General features: G+C 42.6%; 1 protein-coding gene across 1 annotated transcript in view; it reads right to left on the bottom strand.

Moving 5' to 3' along the window:
• Positions 1 to 18,874, bottom strand: part of LOC119404895 (phospholipid-transporting ATPase ABCA1-like) — a 64,871-nt gene that overhangs the window by 42,070 nt on the left and 3,927 nt on the right. Inside the window, 16 exon segments of the mRNA XM_037671586.2 lie at positions 381 to 580; positions 1,975 to 2,074; positions 4,419 to 4,639; positions 5,806 to 5,943; positions 6,676 to 6,815; positions 8,035 to 8,099; positions 8,101 to 8,167; positions 9,157 to 9,337; positions 10,175 to 10,300; positions 11,304 to 11,508; positions 12,359 to 12,580; positions 14,039 to 14,261; positions 14,734 to 14,910; positions 15,876 to 16,087; positions 16,821 to 17,009; positions 17,887 to 18,009. Of these exon segments, the coding sequence (XP_037527514.2) occupies positions 381 to 580; positions 1,975 to 2,074; positions 4,419 to 4,639; positions 5,806 to 5,943; positions 6,676 to 6,815; positions 8,035 to 8,099; positions 8,101 to 8,167; positions 9,157 to 9,337; positions 10,175 to 10,300; positions 11,304 to 11,508; positions 12,359 to 12,580; positions 14,039 to 14,261; positions 14,734 to 14,910; positions 15,876 to 16,087; positions 16,821 to 17,009; positions 17,887 to 18,009 (2,589 nt within the window).

Raw genomic sequence — 18,874 nt, forward strand, 5'->3', positions numbered from 1 at the left:
TGATTTCAACTACCGGTGGTCATTAAGGGTAACTGACTGGATTCCAAGAGATGGCAAACGAGTGAGGGGGAGACAGAAAATTATGTGGGTAGATGAGATTAAGAAGTTTGTAGGTATAACGTGGCAGCAGAAAGCACAGGACCGGGTTGATTGGCGGAACATGGGAGAGGCCTTTGCCCTGCAGTGGGCGTAGACAGGCTGATAATGATGACGATGATATTTTAGTAAATATAAGGCTAAGCATTCACAAATTTGTTGGACTGAGCAAGTGCGCAATACACACATTTCTAAAAATGAAAAAAAAAAAATCTTAAAAAACATGGAAATGAGGAAGGTGGCGTCAATGTTGTACTTTGCGGGCAAAGAAAAGGACATCCCACCTCCTCGAGTGTGGTGTCCGAAATCCCGTAACTGGTGATGCCGAGTTCAGTCAGGTTGGCATCGAGATCTTTACACAGGAATACGAAGGAAGAGTATGTTTCCGGGCTCGCTGGAAGCCGGTAGGACAAGTCGGCGCCCATGTCGGTGGCGAGCTCTGCCTTGGGGATGTGCCTCCTTATTAGTTTGTCCAATGCTTCGGCTGAGACAGACCAATGAGCAAGAAAATTAGAGACAGAAAAAAAAATTGCGGCGAATTTATCAAAGGAAAACTGTCAGTGCGAGAAAAAAATGCCAGGCCTGTGTAGAACCTACAGCAGTCACAGTGAAAGCTGAAGGAGTGGCCATTCTAGAGCCCGTTGTAAACTCTCTTGGGGCGATTACTGTGAGTACAGTTGCAGGGTACCCACTCCGCCATAAATCATCATGATTTTGCGCAGTAGGAGAGTACCCACTATGCGTCTCTAAGACATTATGTGCACTTTGTTGATGCTGTGGCCGATGATGAAGAATTATGGCTGAGCCATTTGTAATGGGTGAGAAGCTTTAAACCACCCACTCATTATGCAATTCGCATTGTGTGACGCCTGTTGTTACTTTACTCTTGTACCACGGTATATTACATCTGTTGACGCGATTTCTTTCCCGACATGACGCCTGTACAGTCTTTTTGTGAAGGAGTTTCAGGCACAGGTGTGGCTCTGTGGTAGAATACTCGACTGCCACATAGAGGGCCATAGATCAAATCCGGCTCGATCCTGTGTTTTTCTTTCTTACTGTGCGTGATAGCGGTTACGAACACCGGCAGCAGCGGCAGTGGACAACTACACCACCGCAATCAAAGGTTGTTGCGATCTCATAACATTTGCTGAACAAAATTGCAGTGAATTTACCTAAGGAAAACTGCCATAGTGTCAGAAAGAGTTGACAAAGTGAAGCAGAGGCATAGAAGTAAGCATGCATTATTCTACTGCATTGCATACAAAAGCGGATAGCCATACATCAGTGAGTATTAACCAAAAGATAGCCAGAACTTGCCACCACTAGCATACATTAGCCAGTATATGTGAATAATGTAGATATGTTCGGCATTTTACACACTAATACACTTTTTCCAAACTTAATTAATGTTGTATTGCCTTTTCCATCTCTATTATAGCGATATACAATAGTTTATATATGTCCTAATTTATATCACTAGAGAATTTCTTGCTTCTCAATTCTAGCTTGTATTTTTTTTTCACATTGATCCAAAGCTTCTAAAACCTCAGTTTATTCCATAGAATCCTTCACATCCTCTAATCATCTCCTTGTCAGTTCGATAGTAAAGTCCCCCTTGCTAAAAAAACCTACAGCAATAGCTACAATAACAATTTAAAAATTAAAACGGCACAGTTGCTGTCACCATACTACACAAATTTGAACTTTTGCGAAGGTATACTACACATAACAAGCTGTGAACTTTTTGATTAAAAAAAGAAAACAGTTACCACTTTTGCTGTGAGCCAAATTTGAACAATGTCAACCACAGAACTGTTTATCAAGAGTGTCGAAATGACTTAGCAAAGAGACGAAATAAAAGAGGAAAGTTCGTACTGGATTCGTCATGGGCGTTTCCAGATAATGGCGACACAAGAGATGATGGGGTGGCATTCTGGGATGAATCACTGCTTGCTCCGTCGATCTGACTCTGTACCTGGAACAGAACCAGGTGAAAGAACCAAAATACAATGAATTGAACGCTCAAAGCAGTCTATAAATAGCGGAGGCACTTTATATACGTAACACAAACGACTTTAAGAGGCATTGGTAAGCTCGTTTGTAGCACATGACCCATAAAGCAGCAGTGCGATTAAAGAGACTATAATATCTGGGGTTTAATGTCCCAAAACCACGATTGAGAAGATTACAAACAGTAAGACACACACATGCACTGATCAGCTCCTGTGTGTGTAAGTGTCTTATTGCTTGTTGTTGTCTGTTCCAATTGCACTGCTATTATTGAACAAACGTCCCTCCAGACACCATGCATGTGACACAATAGTGATAAGTTCTAAATGTGTTATTATGTTAACAAAGTAGCAATAAAAGCACATAAATATTTATATACAAAGGACTGCAAACAACTGAGGATTAAATTGCCACGAATTTGCAGCATAGCAAACAACTGTTGACTCTATAGGCGGTAGATCAATGGAAACTAATCTAACCTAACCTGGCCAACCTAACCTAACTAGTAAACCAGTTTTGTCTACTATATCGGTAAGTGATGTTGTTGCTTAGTGATATAGTAAATAAAATTGGTCATAACATAAAAGTGGCCATGGACGTGTCTTCGTCTGCTAGGCCAAAATGACATTGGGTGTCTCAGAGACAAATATGACGAGTACACCACTTTGATTAAAGTATTTCATATTTCCGATTTTGCAAAGCAATTTACGACAACACCCATATCAGCTTCACCGAGTAGTGAACTATGCCTGTGCTATGTGTGAGGTTAATATCACACATCTGTTGCCTTGCCTACTCCTAAGTAAATTTCACTCTTTTGTAAGACGTTATATCAAGCTTTGCAGTTCTTTGAACATTCCTTGTACACCCGTGAGCAAAAGTACATGGGCCACAGAAGCGCGAGACGAAATCACTGTCTACGCCGTCTAGTCGCGAGCCATCTGCTGTCAAGAGCATTGCTTTGACGGAATAGCTGTCGAGAGCATTACTCTGACGGAATTTGTCAGAGAAATGCTATCAACAGCAGATGCCTCGCCACTAGACGGCACAAACGGCAAAGGTACACGGACAACAATGGTTCGTATACATTTGCTCACGGGTGTATATCTCCTGACTTACGTACCTAAAATTCTTACTTTTAACAATATGCAATGACCCTCACATTCCTGGACTACTAAGTCTGATCTGACATCTATTCATCACATAGCCATCATTCTAATCTCTCTGTGATCTGCAGTGCATTCTAGTAAGTGCAAATTTGATTATTTTGTGCAAATTACAATATGCACACCTTCACCTGTAATCTTCATGACCAGGCCAAAAGAAACCTTTGCCACAATACTGCCACAATTTGAAAATGGACTTGACAAACTATACTGTTATGCAATGTTCACACTTGGTTATTGTTGCTGGATCTTGTGAACCACCAAGCGTTTTAAAATCACGTTACTGAAAGGCAGGCACGCATGCAGACACGAGCGGGAGTGAAACGGATAACACGAACACCAGTCGCTCATGCCTGTGTCAGTGTTTGCATGCCTGGTTTTTTTTGGTGGCACAAATCTCTACCAACTTTCCCAACATTCATTTCTGTTGAGAGACTGGGAATGTTAAAGTACGCATGGATTATGAGTGACAGCAGGCAACAATGATGTTCCATCTTTGAGAAAAAAAGAGTCGTTTCTTTATTTTTTTACGAGATGGCAGGTTATGTCAGAATATTAGTCTGTTTCTATCACAGCAGACAAGTTCAGAGATGGAGAAGTTGCCGAAGTCTAGCACCAGTTCAGAACTTTTTTTTTTTTTTTTTATTAAGGTGAAAGCCTTAGATGCCTCATCAAATGCGAAAATTGACCATCGGCGTCGGCAGTCGCGTCGCACGTCGGTGGCATCAACACAAGCGATGCAAAAAATCATCATCACGTGATGACTTCCCCATATGATGTCATCATGACGTCACTACAATGTCACGATGCTATCACTACGACGTCATCATGCCGTCACAATGAAATCACATAACGTGACGTGACATGATGATGTCACCGCATGACATTGTCACTTGGTCAAAGGTGGGACGATCATGGAGGCAGTGCAAAACCAGGTGAGGTGCAGAAAGCTTGCAATGCCTACGATCCTGAAGGCAGTGCAAAGCCACATTAGGTGCAAGGGGTGGGGGGGACCAACACATCAACTGAGAAGAAAAAGAAGGTGGCTTTCGCCTTCAAGTCGTCTTAAGCATATGGGACCCTGTGAGTTCTTAGTATTATTGATGCAGGCCATGAGTAGCGCAAAATGTAGGACTCGCTTACCACATCCCTGCAAGGCGGTGCCGTGGGAGATGGCCTGTTCTTGAGTGACTTGCTGCGACGCGACGGGCGAACGAGAGTGAGGTAGTAGCCACTGCCAAATCGCGTCTTTAGAAAGAGTGATGACCCACAGCAACGTAGGCGGCCTTCGTTGATGACTGCTATCCGGTCACCCAGGAGGTCGGCTTCGTCCATGTGATGTGTCGTCATGATGACTGTGCGACCTGGAGCAGTGCAACCTCGACGTGTAGGCTTTCACTAACGGTCTGACCTCGAATATAGTTTGACTATCAAATACAGTCTTTGACCTCTGTGAGCTTGGCATTGTGAGGACTGCCCACAATGAATGATATCAGCTGAAGTTATTTGAACAGTTACCACTGGAGTAAGCCGTCCTTTAGAAGACAGTGTTTATGACTGAACACAGCACCAATAAAAAGCTGTAGACATGAAGCATTTTCGATACTTTCTGCATCTTCGTTTACCACAGTATGTGTATAAATGAATCTACAAGTTTAAGCTTTCTGTAATGCTTATCAGACAAGAGCACTTATCAAATGCCTATGAGACGGGTCAAAAAAAGAAAAGGAAGGTTGGGTTCAGAAGCCACACTATTTCAAGTACCTTAAATCACTCTGTAGGCCATTCTTGCATGCGAGCACAGGTGAATATAAAGTACCATAGCAAGGCTGCACATTCTTTGGGCCCAACCTATAGAGATGCTGAAGCCTTTACGCAGGTACCGAGGCTTTGATGGAATGTCCACGCAATAGCTGCCAACAATTAAACAGAAACTTTAGTTGTAAATCTAATCATGAACCAACTCGCCCAAGCAGCAGTTTTAGCATAATTTAGCCATGCTAAACTATGCCACACTTTATGCCATGGAAAAAGACATTCAGTAGCTACAGTATCTTATCTTATGAATGAGTGACAAAGAGCTTTTGAGCACTAAAGATGACATGCAGTACACAATTTCTAAGATTCTGCATTGTTCAAGACAACACAAATACCTCTTCTGCTATAATCCAAGTGTACATAGTTCTCCATGCAATTCAAATATACTAGTTGGCTGCAGTGAAGCTTGAAAGGAAGAATGTATTGTTGCTGGAATTCATATGGTGCACTGGTGCAGGAAAACTCCTGCATACGTACACAACGAGTATAGCTCTTTGGGTATTGCACCAGCTGCCTACGACCGTGAACACACAGAAATGAGTAAAAATGTTACGATTCTTCCTAATTTTTCAGTTTTAACTCCCCTGTGCATGCATGCTGATGTGCAACATGGCTTGAACAATCGAGCTTAGTTATGCCGCCCACTTGTGCTTTGTACAAAACTGTACAGACAGAATTCTCTCAAATGTTTAAAGGTCTCAAATGATTATACCTTGCTTGTACTTCAGCATGAGGTCCCAGATTGCTCGCCGCGCATAAGGGTCCACGCCAGCAGTCGGCTCGTCCAGAATCACTGTGCGGCTACCGCCAACAAATGCAATGGCAACAGAAAGCTTGCGTTGCATGCCACCTGGATGTTTTCAGACGAAAAATGAGAGGGTAAAAAAAGTGTTTAAAAATTTGGTTATATCTCAAATGCATGAACAAAATTAAGGGAGGTATCAGTCCGCCTCGACGAAATTAACGCTTCCTCTAACAAAACGAACAAAAAGATCAATCTACAATGGGCAAACAACTAACAGCATTTCTATCTCAGCGCTCCACAATGCTGCTTTAAGCACAAGTTTTAAATCAGTTATGCACTTGAATTTTGTGCCACCTTACATTTGCTTCACATATAGTCATTACATTATATAGTTCTTTGTTGCACAAACGATTGTAGCTTTAAATGGTGTGTCGTTATATAGTTACACTCTAGGCAAGATATTTTCTTAAGTTTTCTCAGAAAGTGCTGGAGAAAGCGTCAGGTTTCCAAATGGTGCACCAGGGAGGAGGCCAAGAAAGCAGGGGGAATGGGGGAGGGGTTGGCAACCTTCACTAAGAAATTTAACCTGCCCCCCTCAGTCACCCCCCCACTTAGAGTTCCAGATAGCCAACCCTATAGCTAATTCCTTCAGGGGTGCCCGCGCCACACCGTGAAGAACCTCCGCAATTGTACCTGCTTTTCCCAGGTGGCAAAAGCTGGTACCAACCCTGGCTTTTCATAACGTGCACGATAATATCGCTTCAAGAATGCAGTCTAGCATCTGTCCGCACTTGCAGAGCAATTCAATATTTTGCATAGCCATTGCAAATTACTTACCTGAGAGATTGCACGAGTATTCGTCTCTCTTGTGAACAAGGGCTAAGTCGCGCACGAACGACTCGACTTCGGACACAACCACATCCGCAGTGAGGCCTTTCAGTCGAGCATAGAACCAGAGGTGCTCTGCGACTGTCAAGCTGTGACAGAAAGAGAAAAAAGGGAAGCATTCTGATTGCGGTTTATGCATTAATACATCACTGACCTTGCATTTGTTACTAACAAAAGCACAGGAGAAAAATGCTGGAGACGAACTAGCTTTACTGCAGTGCAAGCTGATTCTGACAGCAAATCTACCGATAGAAATGAAACTAGACAAGCGCACCAGCACAAGGCAGACCCTTAACTAGGAGCGAGAACACTGTGAATAGCTGTGTTTGAAGCAAGTCGAACCCATACAAGTTAAAAGTAGGGATGGGCGAATATTCAGGTGTTTCGAATATTCGAACGAATATTACAGTATTCGAATTCGCTTCGATACGAATTTATATTATTCGAAATTTCGAAGTATTCGAAATGAACGAATATATGTGTTTGACCGCACATAACTCCTTGTAAAGGTGGTTTCACTGCAGCGTGAGGTTGCTGTGCCGTGAAACCACCTTTACAGGACAAATCTGCACTGCCGCGAAGCCACACTCCAAGGTTACGTGTACTTTTTTTTTCTTTTTTTTTTTAAGTTTAAATCGTGTTATATCGGCTTATATGCGTTAAGTATAGTAATTTTTAAATTGTAGCATATTGTACCACTTCTAACCTTCACCCTACTGCTATTCATATCTTGATACTATTCAAGGCTGCTTCCACTTCATTTCAAACCAAAAAAGTGACATTCGCTCATACCTAGTTCCAATCCTTAAAAATATTGTGCAAGGGTCATGACAAAAACGCTCATTTTTCATAATAATATGCGCTATATACTATTTGAACTATCTGATTAGAAATTATTCGACCAAATCACTATTCGCTTCGGATTCGCTACGAACCTCAAATTTGCTATTCGCCCATCCCTAGTTAAAAGGCAAAATCGTGACATAATTTCTATGTTAAACTGAAGTTTTTCTTTTCTTCACAGAGAGGATACTCTTTACTAAAAGTGCTCTCACATGATCTTCACATTCTTTGGCAAGCATTAAATACTTTAAAGACATTAAAGACATTTAAAGACAATAAAGGCAAGCATTAAACTACCAGCAGTTGCTTCATGTGGCAATGCACGCACTGCTATAAAATGCAATGCAGAGACATGCTAATGTTGACAGACAGCCAGCTACTCTGCTGTTTAAAGTGGCTGCAGTTTTTAGTACATTCTGCAGCACCAAATTCGAAAACTATATAAGGCGATAAACATGGAATTACTTGTCAAAGAGGACGTTGTACTGGGGACAGGTACCAAGGCTTCGGCGAATGATGTCCATCTCAGGTTCTGATGTCCCTGCCATAGATTTCAGCTGTGCCTTGTGTCGGGGGGTACAGACCTGTGAGGATGGAGCTGAAAAGGCACAACACAAGAGTTAAGAAAGGTCAATTCAAGTAAATGACATCAAACGATTAAGTCCTGGGGTCTAACATTTTAAAGCAACGCAGGGCTATAAGCAAGATCATAAATTATAGGTCAAGCTAGTTAGCTGTTGTCGATCACATATTGTTTTGGGACTGCAACTGCTGATGTACAGGAAAGGATGCAGGAACAAACAAAGCCGAAGAAACAGCAACTGAAATTTTTGCTGACTTACCTATGCTGTCCTGCATATGTATAATAAACGCTGTAACTGTGTACCCATTGCTACACCCTTAAATGTAGATCCACGCCATGTTTGCTGCCCATCATCATTTTCATTAATAGGTACAATTTTTTATATGCCATGTTTTAAGCTTGAGGCTTCTTATCATCATAGCAACGTATGACTCCTTTGAGCTGCTGTCGTTTTCGCAAGCGAATCAACGAGGGGTTGCATGCAAAACACACCACTATGTTGTGAAGAAAATTTCCTTGTGATGCACGTAACGTAAACCTTGTCTAGCACAGCATTGCTATGCTCTGGCATCTGAAAAGCATATACAGATGGCACTCATCTGAGAGTCTGTATGCTGCCCAACACCTATCAGCAATTGTCTGGAACCGTTGCTGAGCGATAGCACAGTTATTAGCACACTTGGTTCCCAAAGCCACATTGTCTCAATGACATGGGTTCAAATCCCAATGGAGCTACGAGCAACATTATATTTTCTCCCAATCTATCAATTTCAAAGATGCATAAGTGCCATTAGGTGCCCTTATGATGACACAAATCGTCGTTGCGAGTCGTCAGCAATGATAGTGGTCATCGTTAGTCCAATGAGGTGGGTGGAGTGGCGGTACAAACGGATGGGACAGGCTCCAGGCAAACTTAATTTCAAGCCCCCTAACTGCTGCCGCAGCAAGAAACAAGATTCCAAAATTGCAGGTGACGAGGTGCTAAGATTCTGGACTACACTCACATGGTGGTCGTCTTGCCAGCGCCGTTGTGGCCGAGGAACGAAGTTATCTGCCCCTCGTAGAAGTTGAGGCTCAGCTCGTTGACGGCTGCCCGGTCTGCACCGGCATAAACCTTGGTCAACTTGCGAATGAGCACTCCAAGTGGCAGATTGCGTGGCTCTTCCTCCATGTCTTCGGTTCTTCCTGATCACCACATACAGTCCATGGAATGTGGAGAGATGCAGTTACATATTTGTTCATTCCCGAAACACGCTATGGACTAGGTAGCTTAGCATGCACCACCCGTGATGAAGTTTATGGAGCGTATGAAGATACGTTTGATATCATCTGTAGCGAGTTGTGATGGAAGTTTGTAGTATATACTGTATTGTAGAATGCCTTCCTTAAAGCGCAAGCAAACTGAAAATGATTGCTTTATTAGAACTTTTGTTTGTTGTCACATATGTATCATATTCATGCAATCATACTGCGAGCTTTTTTTTTTCTGTAAATATAACAGTTTTTAGAAACATACCTGGTGTTACAATTGGAGCCATATTGTGGACATAACGCAATTTTTTTTACGCACCAGCCCAATCATCACAGCAGTATGGTGGTATGGTACGGGTTGTGACCTGCCTCCATGGTCAAGAAGTGCATTGCAAACGCATCGGAGGCATTGCCACACAACATCGTGTAGCGCACTTTGCTAAGTGCATGCCTGTTGAACAGCATCAACGCACACAATACTACAATGTGTACACAGAAGCGATAAAGTATTGAGTAATGACAATGAATAAACATGCGTACTTGGGTTCTTTCTGAACTTTTTTTTATGCAGTCTGCATTTTTTCCACCCTCGACTATGATTTATGAGTTTAGCTACCCAAAAGCGCAAGATATGCAAGAGACGATAACTACACCAACCCAGAAGTGATTAAGTTAACCAGTGTGAATGTGCAAAAAAAAATAAGTACTTTCTAATCAATACCACCGTCTTCCAGTACAATGTGTAAAGAAACAAATGGAGGAATGACTAACCATTCAAGCTAGCTGTTCCATTGCAGGATTCCCATGCTGTCTTCCTTGGACTATCCGAATGTGAAGCACCGCACCAGTAGGACTTGGTGACAAAGAAGTACCATGGCTTTGGTACTCCGTACTGCCCTAAAAAAAAAAGAGTAAAACTTCATTGAGCCTGCACAAGTACAAGCATTGGACAGGCCTTCAAGGTTCCCTGTGCAAAGCTTTGGCAAATAATTTCTATCTTTTCCTTTCCTGCCCCTAGGGCATTTTTCTCCCTACTCCCCATTCCTATACAGAGGATCACGTAGGTATTTACGTGAATACTCTGTGTACACATTACACAGAATTCTCTGCGCTTTAATAAACAGCTTCTCTCAGTTTTACCAATTCTGTGCAGTGCTGTTATTGCGAACTTCGACGAAAAATGTCCAGATTGTCAAAGCTTGTCAAAGGGCCGAGATTAAGGCAGCTTGTTCATGGCGCGGAAGAAGTGAAACAGCTGTGACAAAGTTCATGGAAGCACAGTTTCAAGGTCCCAGTCACACAGAACATTATTATCATTATTATTATTATTATTATTATTATTATTATTATTATTATTATTATTATTATTATTATTATTATTATAGTTGTTGTTGTTGCTGCTCATAACATGCTTCACACATCAATAGGTGCAGTGAATTGAGCAAAACAAGGCAGCCAAACACAGGACTTCTAGCCTATGTTGCCAGCACTGTCAAAAAAACACACCTTTAAGCAATTTACAGATGGTGCAGACACGCTATGATAGGAGCAACACTACAGCCAGTAAACTTATTATAACTAATCCTCAACTCTTGCACCAGCTTCTTGAGGCCTCTAGCATTCAATAAAATGATTAAAATCAAAACTGCATTGGAGTTCAGTTGTCAGAATGAGCCATAAAAATAATACTGGGTAAAGCTTCTTCCCATCTAAAGGTAGCACCGAAAGCACAAGTGGTTTTACAAGTAAGCCTACCCCACAACGACTGGGTATTCACTGAGGTCTGCCGACTATGTTTTTCCATGTGTGCTTTCTTTATTAGTTCTGATTAAAAACGTTTTCTTCCTAGTCCAATGAATAGTCTAAGAACATAGCACTTCTGTCTTCACTGCGTGCTCACCAGGAAAGACAGCCTCAATGTACCACGCGAGCGCAAAGTAGAGCACGGCGTCGAGTAGCAACAGGCCCATGACGTGGGCGATCGAGAAGGTGTCTGGGGGAAGGCCTCCCCGGAGCAGGTTGTGCCAGTGCACGCCGACACCCTCCTCCTCGAAGTGGGCAAAATAGCTGCAGCCCAGCCCGAAGGCCACGTTGGGCACCAAGCTCTGCGAGACGCGAGAAGCACATGCGAGCCATCAGAAGGATTAACACTTATAATATGCTCTTAAATGCTGGATAGTGTGGATTCGACACAGGACAAAGAAAGGGCACTGATGCACAGGACAAGCGCTACTCGCATCTAATCTTCATTATGAAAAGCTTCCCTACAAATATACACAGCTGCATCAGCAAGCGCAGGCGCACTTGCCTGTTACAGTCACACAGCAAACATCAAGTACGGGCGATCAGGACAAATGGAGATTATAACCATCTTTCTAAGAACTGGTGGGACAAGCTCTGTCGTGGTTGATTCATGCATGTGTTTTCTCACTGCATTACTCCCCATTTTTTAAACGAGCAAGTAAACTTGATTTACTTGAGCTTTGCTTTTTTTTAGTTTCAGACCGGAACAAACGGAAGGTGGGTAAAGGTTTCAGACCTCAAAGGGTTAAAGAGCTGCATATGCAATGCACTGCGTAAACACACACGTGCACACACATACACACATGCGTGCACGCGCACAAACACACCAAAAAAATAGCAGAAAGTAAAATTCTTTAAATTCTGCAAAATAACAGCAGGAAACGAGCAATAGATGAAAAGAACTGCAATTTGCTAGTGCTTCACAAAAACGTGCACCTGTGGCCACGGAAACTGATCTGGACGAAGCGATGGCACAAAAAGCGCGTACTTGAGAAAATGGTTACAAGACAGGTGTTTGGCTTTCTACTACAGTTCTTTGATTACGGACACGAATGAGTGTACCGTTATGCAACAAAATGAAAGTGACAGTGAATGAAAGTCGCAGCAACGAAAACTTTTTGGTCGTAGATACCGAAAGTTGCAACGACTTACAACAGCGCTCTTGTGGTGAAAGCTGAGGCGGTCCTTCCAGAGCTTGACAAACGGATAGGGCAGGTAGCAGGTGAAGAAGAGGATTCCGCCCGCTGCAGCTGCAATGTTGGCTCGCGAGAAGAGGGCAGCCACGAGGAAAGCCTTGCACACGATGGACGCCCCAAAGCAGGCCAGGAACACAAAGATCACCACCGGGTCTGAATGGTCCAGTACCTGACCAAACTGCGAAACACAGAGACGTTCAAAGTGAACTGAGGTTTCCTGCAAGTGCCAGACATTGGTTCTCTAAAGATCTTTGCAAAACAAAATGGAAAGAAGCACGTGTATGTTGCCACGTGCAGGTACGAAAAATAAGCTTACATTTACAATTTAGGAGAATAAAATGTTGGGCGAGTTGGTACATTTGGAGAAAAAGGGCACATAAAAAAACGGAACCCAAAAGAAGAGGTGACGACACGAGTGCCACTCCATAAAGCATAGATGGATTATCTTGATGCTTACCTAAAATGACTGCGTCATTGAGGTGTGTAAAAGCTTGCCACATGATGTCCAAAGCATTTTCTTTTATGTGTTCTGGTTTCATTAAAAAGAACTGTCAGTTGTCAGTAGCATTGTCAGTGCTTTGTACGCGCTGTTTCTACAAATTACAATTACACTTTCTGCAGTACCTCTGTGGTCGTTAAAAATTGAAGAACACCACGTAGTACTGTTGATTCATCACCCGTTAAAAGCATTAAGTGCAGCAGAATTCTGTATTCATGAAAGATTTTAAAGTGTATACAGTCCGCACTTTTCCAGTCCAGCACAAGTTACTAAAGTACAAACCGTGACATGTTACTTTGGATCATCAGCCGATGTGGAGCATACAACGCTACCACTGGAAGTGCACCGTAAAGCAAAATAGAAAGAGGAGGAAAAAAAGAAAGGTGGAGCTTGTCAAGTGAACATGACACGTTTCCGCGGCAACTACACAAGGGAGGATGCAGGGAAGGTGTCTTGCTTGCAGACGCTAGCTGAGGATAAGTGGAGAGCATCTCTACTGACACTGGCTCTCCCTTCATGGCAGCTTCATAACAGGACCATTCAATTTCTTATAACTCCTCCATAGTGAATCGAACAAACAATTAGGCCAAGGGAAGCATAGAGGACATTAATTGTTGTCTTTAACTGTCGTGTATTAACTGTGACATAAATTGAAACGAATTGAAGTGGACGAAAAATCACTCCTTCCATCTGTGGGATCAGGACCCGCAACCTTTGAATTAAGCGCCCGATGCTCTACCAATTGAGCTATGAGGGAAGGCGCTTCCCCATCCACTTTTGTGCCTATTTCTATGCATGTAATCCCTGGGAGCGTTAGCCAGCGCCACTCGTTGGTTGTGGGTTCAGATCTCACTGATTGAAAGGGTGATTTTTCGTCCACTTCAATTTACATCACAGTTAGTAAACTACCGTTAAAGACAACAATTAACGTCCTAATTATCTGTTGGATTCATTTGGTTGTGTCTAACATATAAACCAAGCCCTTCGGAAAAAAATTCTCCTTCTTTCCTCCAATAGTGAACTGATTTAAAAAATTCCTTCCGTAGACTGCTCCTTAGGCATCACATTACAAGTCTAAAATTTGCAATGAAGCCTGGTGAAGGATCTGCCAAAGGGACAGCACAAGAAGAAACATACCTTGAGAATGCAGGTAAGGAGAAGCGAAGAAATGAGCATGAAGCCAAATGCGTCGATGAACCAGGAGAGCCAGAGGACTCCGCTTCCCAGGCCCATGACGCGCATGACCTCCTTGAGGCGCAGCTCCTTTTCTCGGACAATGCTCTTGATGAGCATCGCGAACGAGTACACCCATGAGAGCACCATGAACATGGGGAAGGATTCAGCTATCGTCACTATGAACCTGCATTGCAAGCGAGTGGATTGGATGAAGTTGCAGACGTCAGTTGCACATGTGGACAGAAAGAACTTCAAGACTACAAAAACAGAGCATGCAATTAAATTGACTGTACAATCTGACTCATTCTCAAATAAAACACTTAATTGGTTGTAAGGCCAGTATATACACTTGACTCGTTAAACGGAACCTGAAGGGACCAGGAAGATATGCTCCGCATAACAGGAGTTCCGTGCACTGAGAGACGAACAGGGGGCCAAAATTTAAGAATTAAATCAATTATGTCTGAGGCAGTTGTTCCATTTAAACAGCAGTTCCAATTAAGAGATGCCCATTTACTGAGAGTCTACTGTGACTGCATTGTTTCAGTAATGCCAGTATGATTGCAACAAAAGTGGAACAGTGAACTGGTGAGCTATGAGCATAAAAGAGCGTCTCGCCCTCCTCAAGAAAGATCGTGAATGACAAGCCAACCCACTGATCAAAGATGTAGCAAGGGTATGGAAACTGCTGCAGGTAGACCCCCGTTGTCTTCTCCCATCCCGTCTGAAGTGCAATGATGGAGTGCTCTACGAGGTCTTGCAGGTAGGCAAAGCCAAAAGTGAGGTACTTGAGGTCAATGGTAGGGCGGCGGCGTGGGCCCGGCCGAAAAATTCTGCCAGGAAAAAAACAACAATAAAGGTGAGTTTACCTTCAGATCAATAGAATCACAATGATTAAGCACAGATATCAACGTTTTAAAATGCTGTTCTGCACCAAAGAGTGGTTTGTGAATCCTCACAGGATCACGCAAGATGACAGACAAAATTACCTGACAAAGCGAGAACATCAAGAAGCGTCAGCCTCATTTGTAGGCGTACAGTAGAGAAGCACCCGTGCCAGAGTTGCCAGTTCCGCTTATAATAAGCGGATTTGGGCTTATTTTTTCGCCGAGTCGTTTGTAGAATTTTCCAGTCGCTTGTCGCGCTTTTTAGGCTTATTTGCATTTTTCCAGTGAATACAGTTATCTTAGTGATCCTCACGTTCACCAATAGCACGCTTGTCGTTCAGTAATAGCGCACTTGTCGATGACTTTGAGTAGTTTAGTGTTGAAGTCAAACATATGTCGGTGAAGTCAACAAGTAACGTTAATCATGCACTGGTAAACGTGCAATTCAACCGAATGAAGACTACCCTGGAAACAATGTTAAAAAGTAAATATGTGCTTCGTTCATACATGCGCATATTTTTGCAGTATAAAATAATTAAAGAGATTTTGTCAACTCCTCTTTGTGTTTGAGTTACATTTTTTCATTATAATTAAAAACGTTTTTAAGAATGGGAAAATTCATTAAATTTCTGCTTCTTTTGGGCTTCTTCATGCAAGTCGCACCGCCTTTTTCTGGGCTTCTTTTGTGATGATTATTTGCTTGTTAGCTCGGTATCATCTGGCAACTCTGACCCGTGCAGAACCTTCAGCCTTTCTAGACAGCATGGTTTTTATCTGGCGTTTTCAACCATATGTTCATTTTGCAACAAAAGTGTGGTACGAAAGCGTGGCGCCGGTGTCTGGAGGAAGCCCTCCCTGGAGCAGATGCCCCTTCGAAAAACTAGATGCCTGCGCCCCTTCAAGAACCATACCTGTCCTCGATCTTTTTCGTTGAGTCCACTTTGCGGGCGTCCATGCGGATCTTGTAGCGGATGAACGGCGGCAGCACCTCGGTGTCCTGGGAGCTCTTCATTCCACTGAACACCAGCGCTGCCCACAGCTTGTTTTCTCGCATCAGTTGCAGACCGCGTGGCATCAGTGCCTCCTCAGAGGGGTAGCCCTCAAACCGGTCCATCTCGAAGCACTGAAGTTAAAGAAAAAAAAAAAGGTGTAACTGTAGAAAATATGACTACTACATAACATTTCTTTAGAAGAACTTCTTGCTGGGCGAGTTGGTGCATGTTTGTGGTGGGAATCGTTGCGCATTCAATCGTACGAACACAGGAAGGAAGGACAGAGTAAACGGAAAGAGCGCTTGGTCAATTGCGCTCTTTCCGTTTACTCCGTCCTTCCTTCCTGTGTTCGTCCGATTGAATGCGCAATGATTCCCACCACGAACATACCATTTCCTCTTTTTTTGAACCGCCCCCATATCAAGCAAACCTAATAGTACACCTACAATTTTATTAATCTCGTCATCTAATCTAGCCTTCCGCTGCCCTTGGCTACTTGGTGTGGCATCAGCCATGTATGTTTGGGTAGACAGTCTACTCACAAGTGCCCTTGCAGTGCATTTTACATCAAACAAACACATTTCGTAATTCATTGAAAAATAAGCAACTGCAACCTCACCAGACTGTATGCATATTATGTGTTGTATATTGAGACAAAACTGTGAATGTTCTTTTATTTCTACAATGCCATCAATAATCAAGAGATTATCATGTTAAAGTGCTTGAGACGTAAACGAAGTAGCCAAGGGAAAGCCACTTCTGTGCTGAAGGCTTTATTAAGGACAGGACAGTTTTCCTTGAAACAAAATGGAGAAGTGCAATAGACAGGGATCACAACAGCCTCTTCAGTGTTCATTGGCTCACCTCAAAAACGTGGTACGTTTCTTGCGCCACCTTGTTAATTCTCTCAATGCGGCCATCCCAGTCGGAAAGCAGCCACTCAAGCACACTCTGAGCTCGAGCAGCCTCGGGAGCTTCCTCCGCAGCTGCCTTGGTTCCCGTCTTTTCACCAGCAATGAAGAATGCCTCCAGGCCTTCAGATGTGGACAGTTTCTACGAGGTTAGTGCAAAGCAACCATAAAACAAAGTACATGTCGGTTATATTATCCTTAAAAAGCACCTATTCAGCTGTACAAATTAATGAAGAGAGTTAATGAATGACCCAAACGATTGATTGATTGATTGATTGATTGATTGATTGATTGATTGATTGATTGATTGATTGATTGATTGATTGATTGATTGATTGATTGATTGATTGATTGATTGATTGATTGATTGATCGATCGATCGATCGATCGATCAAGTGAGTAAGTGAGTGAGTGAGCGAGCGAGCTAGTGGAGGAGTCTATTAGCCAAGAGTGGAGGAGTCTATATGCTAAAGCCAGTGCTGAACACGCTGGTTTTAGTACACTTAGTCAATTCAGAATTCATGTGCACTGCAGCTGTTCAGGTGCTTTGTGCATGGGGTCACCCTGTAACTGATAAGTCATTCCACGATCATTATGCAGTGAAATTGATCTGCAGGTCAGGTTCCACGGCCAAACACCATAAGAGACAGGCTACAAGATATCGCATAGCAGCAAGCTGGTGGGTTTCAATTTTGACAACCTCAAACCCTTGGACATACCTAAATACACCAGCATAAGTTTTGCAATCTGCTCCTATCAAATCGTAGTTACTATGGCTGGGAACCAAACCAACAACTTCACTTTTATGATCAGGACACTATGAGTACCGAGACAATGTGGCAAGTTCAATTTAGCATCAAAGTCAGTGAGCTTTTGACACATCTGTACTGTGCACAATGCTATTAATGCATAATCAAAGCAATCCAAATGATACAACGGTAAAGTCAGCTTTACTAGGCAGCGGTGCACTTATCGTGGCAAATAAATAAGTACACTAAAAGATAAAGTGTATCACTAACCTTGACTTGTTCCAGCCTTGCAGAGTTGTTGCTCAGCCAATGCACCAGCTTGGGTGCGATGTCCGTGGTCCAGCGCTGGGCCAACTTCTTTAGTCTGTTCAGTGGCTCGAAAGTTTCGTTTACCTGTAACAGCAGCATAGAGACTGGTGACCACATGTTTCCTACACAGGCGAGACAGCAAAAAACATGGCCACATTTGCAGCATGCCTGTCCTGCAAGCTGACCTTTGCCAAATTTGAATTTTCTCTGACAAGAGGCATTATATTTTATTCAAAAATGTGCCTCTACTTGAAGTATCAACTTGACTTGGTCAAGTACAAATCAACTAACACCTGACACGAATGTCGGCAAAACCCCGATTCTGTATCCTTCGATGCATTAACGGGAAGTGTTACGATGACATCTGCTGTTCAAGTCAAGTCATGGCTTCAGGTTGAGTCGTAATTCTGAATATGGAGGTGAGAATTATTGAATGCTGAGGTACTGAGTAGGCTTGTGCGAATAGTAAATTTTAGGTCCGAAGCGAATTCGAAGCGAATAGTGATTTGGTCGAAGCGAATTTCGAAGTGAATTCGAATACATATTTGTCACGATGCAATTAACCAGGACAATATTTTTAAATTTGAAACAAGGCATACGCATATGTCATTCTTTTTGGTTCAAAGGGAAGTGGAAGCAACTTTTGAGTAGTAGCAGGATTTGACTTTCGGTAGAATGCAAGTGATAACCTGTAAAATATGTTATGTTTTAAAATTTACTATACTTATAGCAGATAAGCTGGTATAACAAGCTTTTAAACTTAAAAAATGATGAATCGATGTGAGGGTAACACAGTGAAACCTCATTCATTCTAACTCGGTTATTTCAAAATCCCGCATAATTAGGAGGATTTCTGTGGCCCCGTATTTGGCAATGTAAATTTGAGTAGATAATTTGAAGTGGTGGTCAGTACCAGCCCGGTTAATTCAAAAAATTTTGGTGCCATATG

This window comes from Rhipicephalus sanguineus, chromosome 9 (assembly GCF_013339695.2).
Source record: "Rhipicephalus sanguineus isolate Rsan-2018 chromosome 9, BIME_Rsan_1.4, whole genome shotgun sequence".
NCBI lineage: Eukaryota > Metazoa > Arthropoda > Arachnida > Ixodida > Ixodidae > Rhipicephalus > Rhipicephalus sanguineus.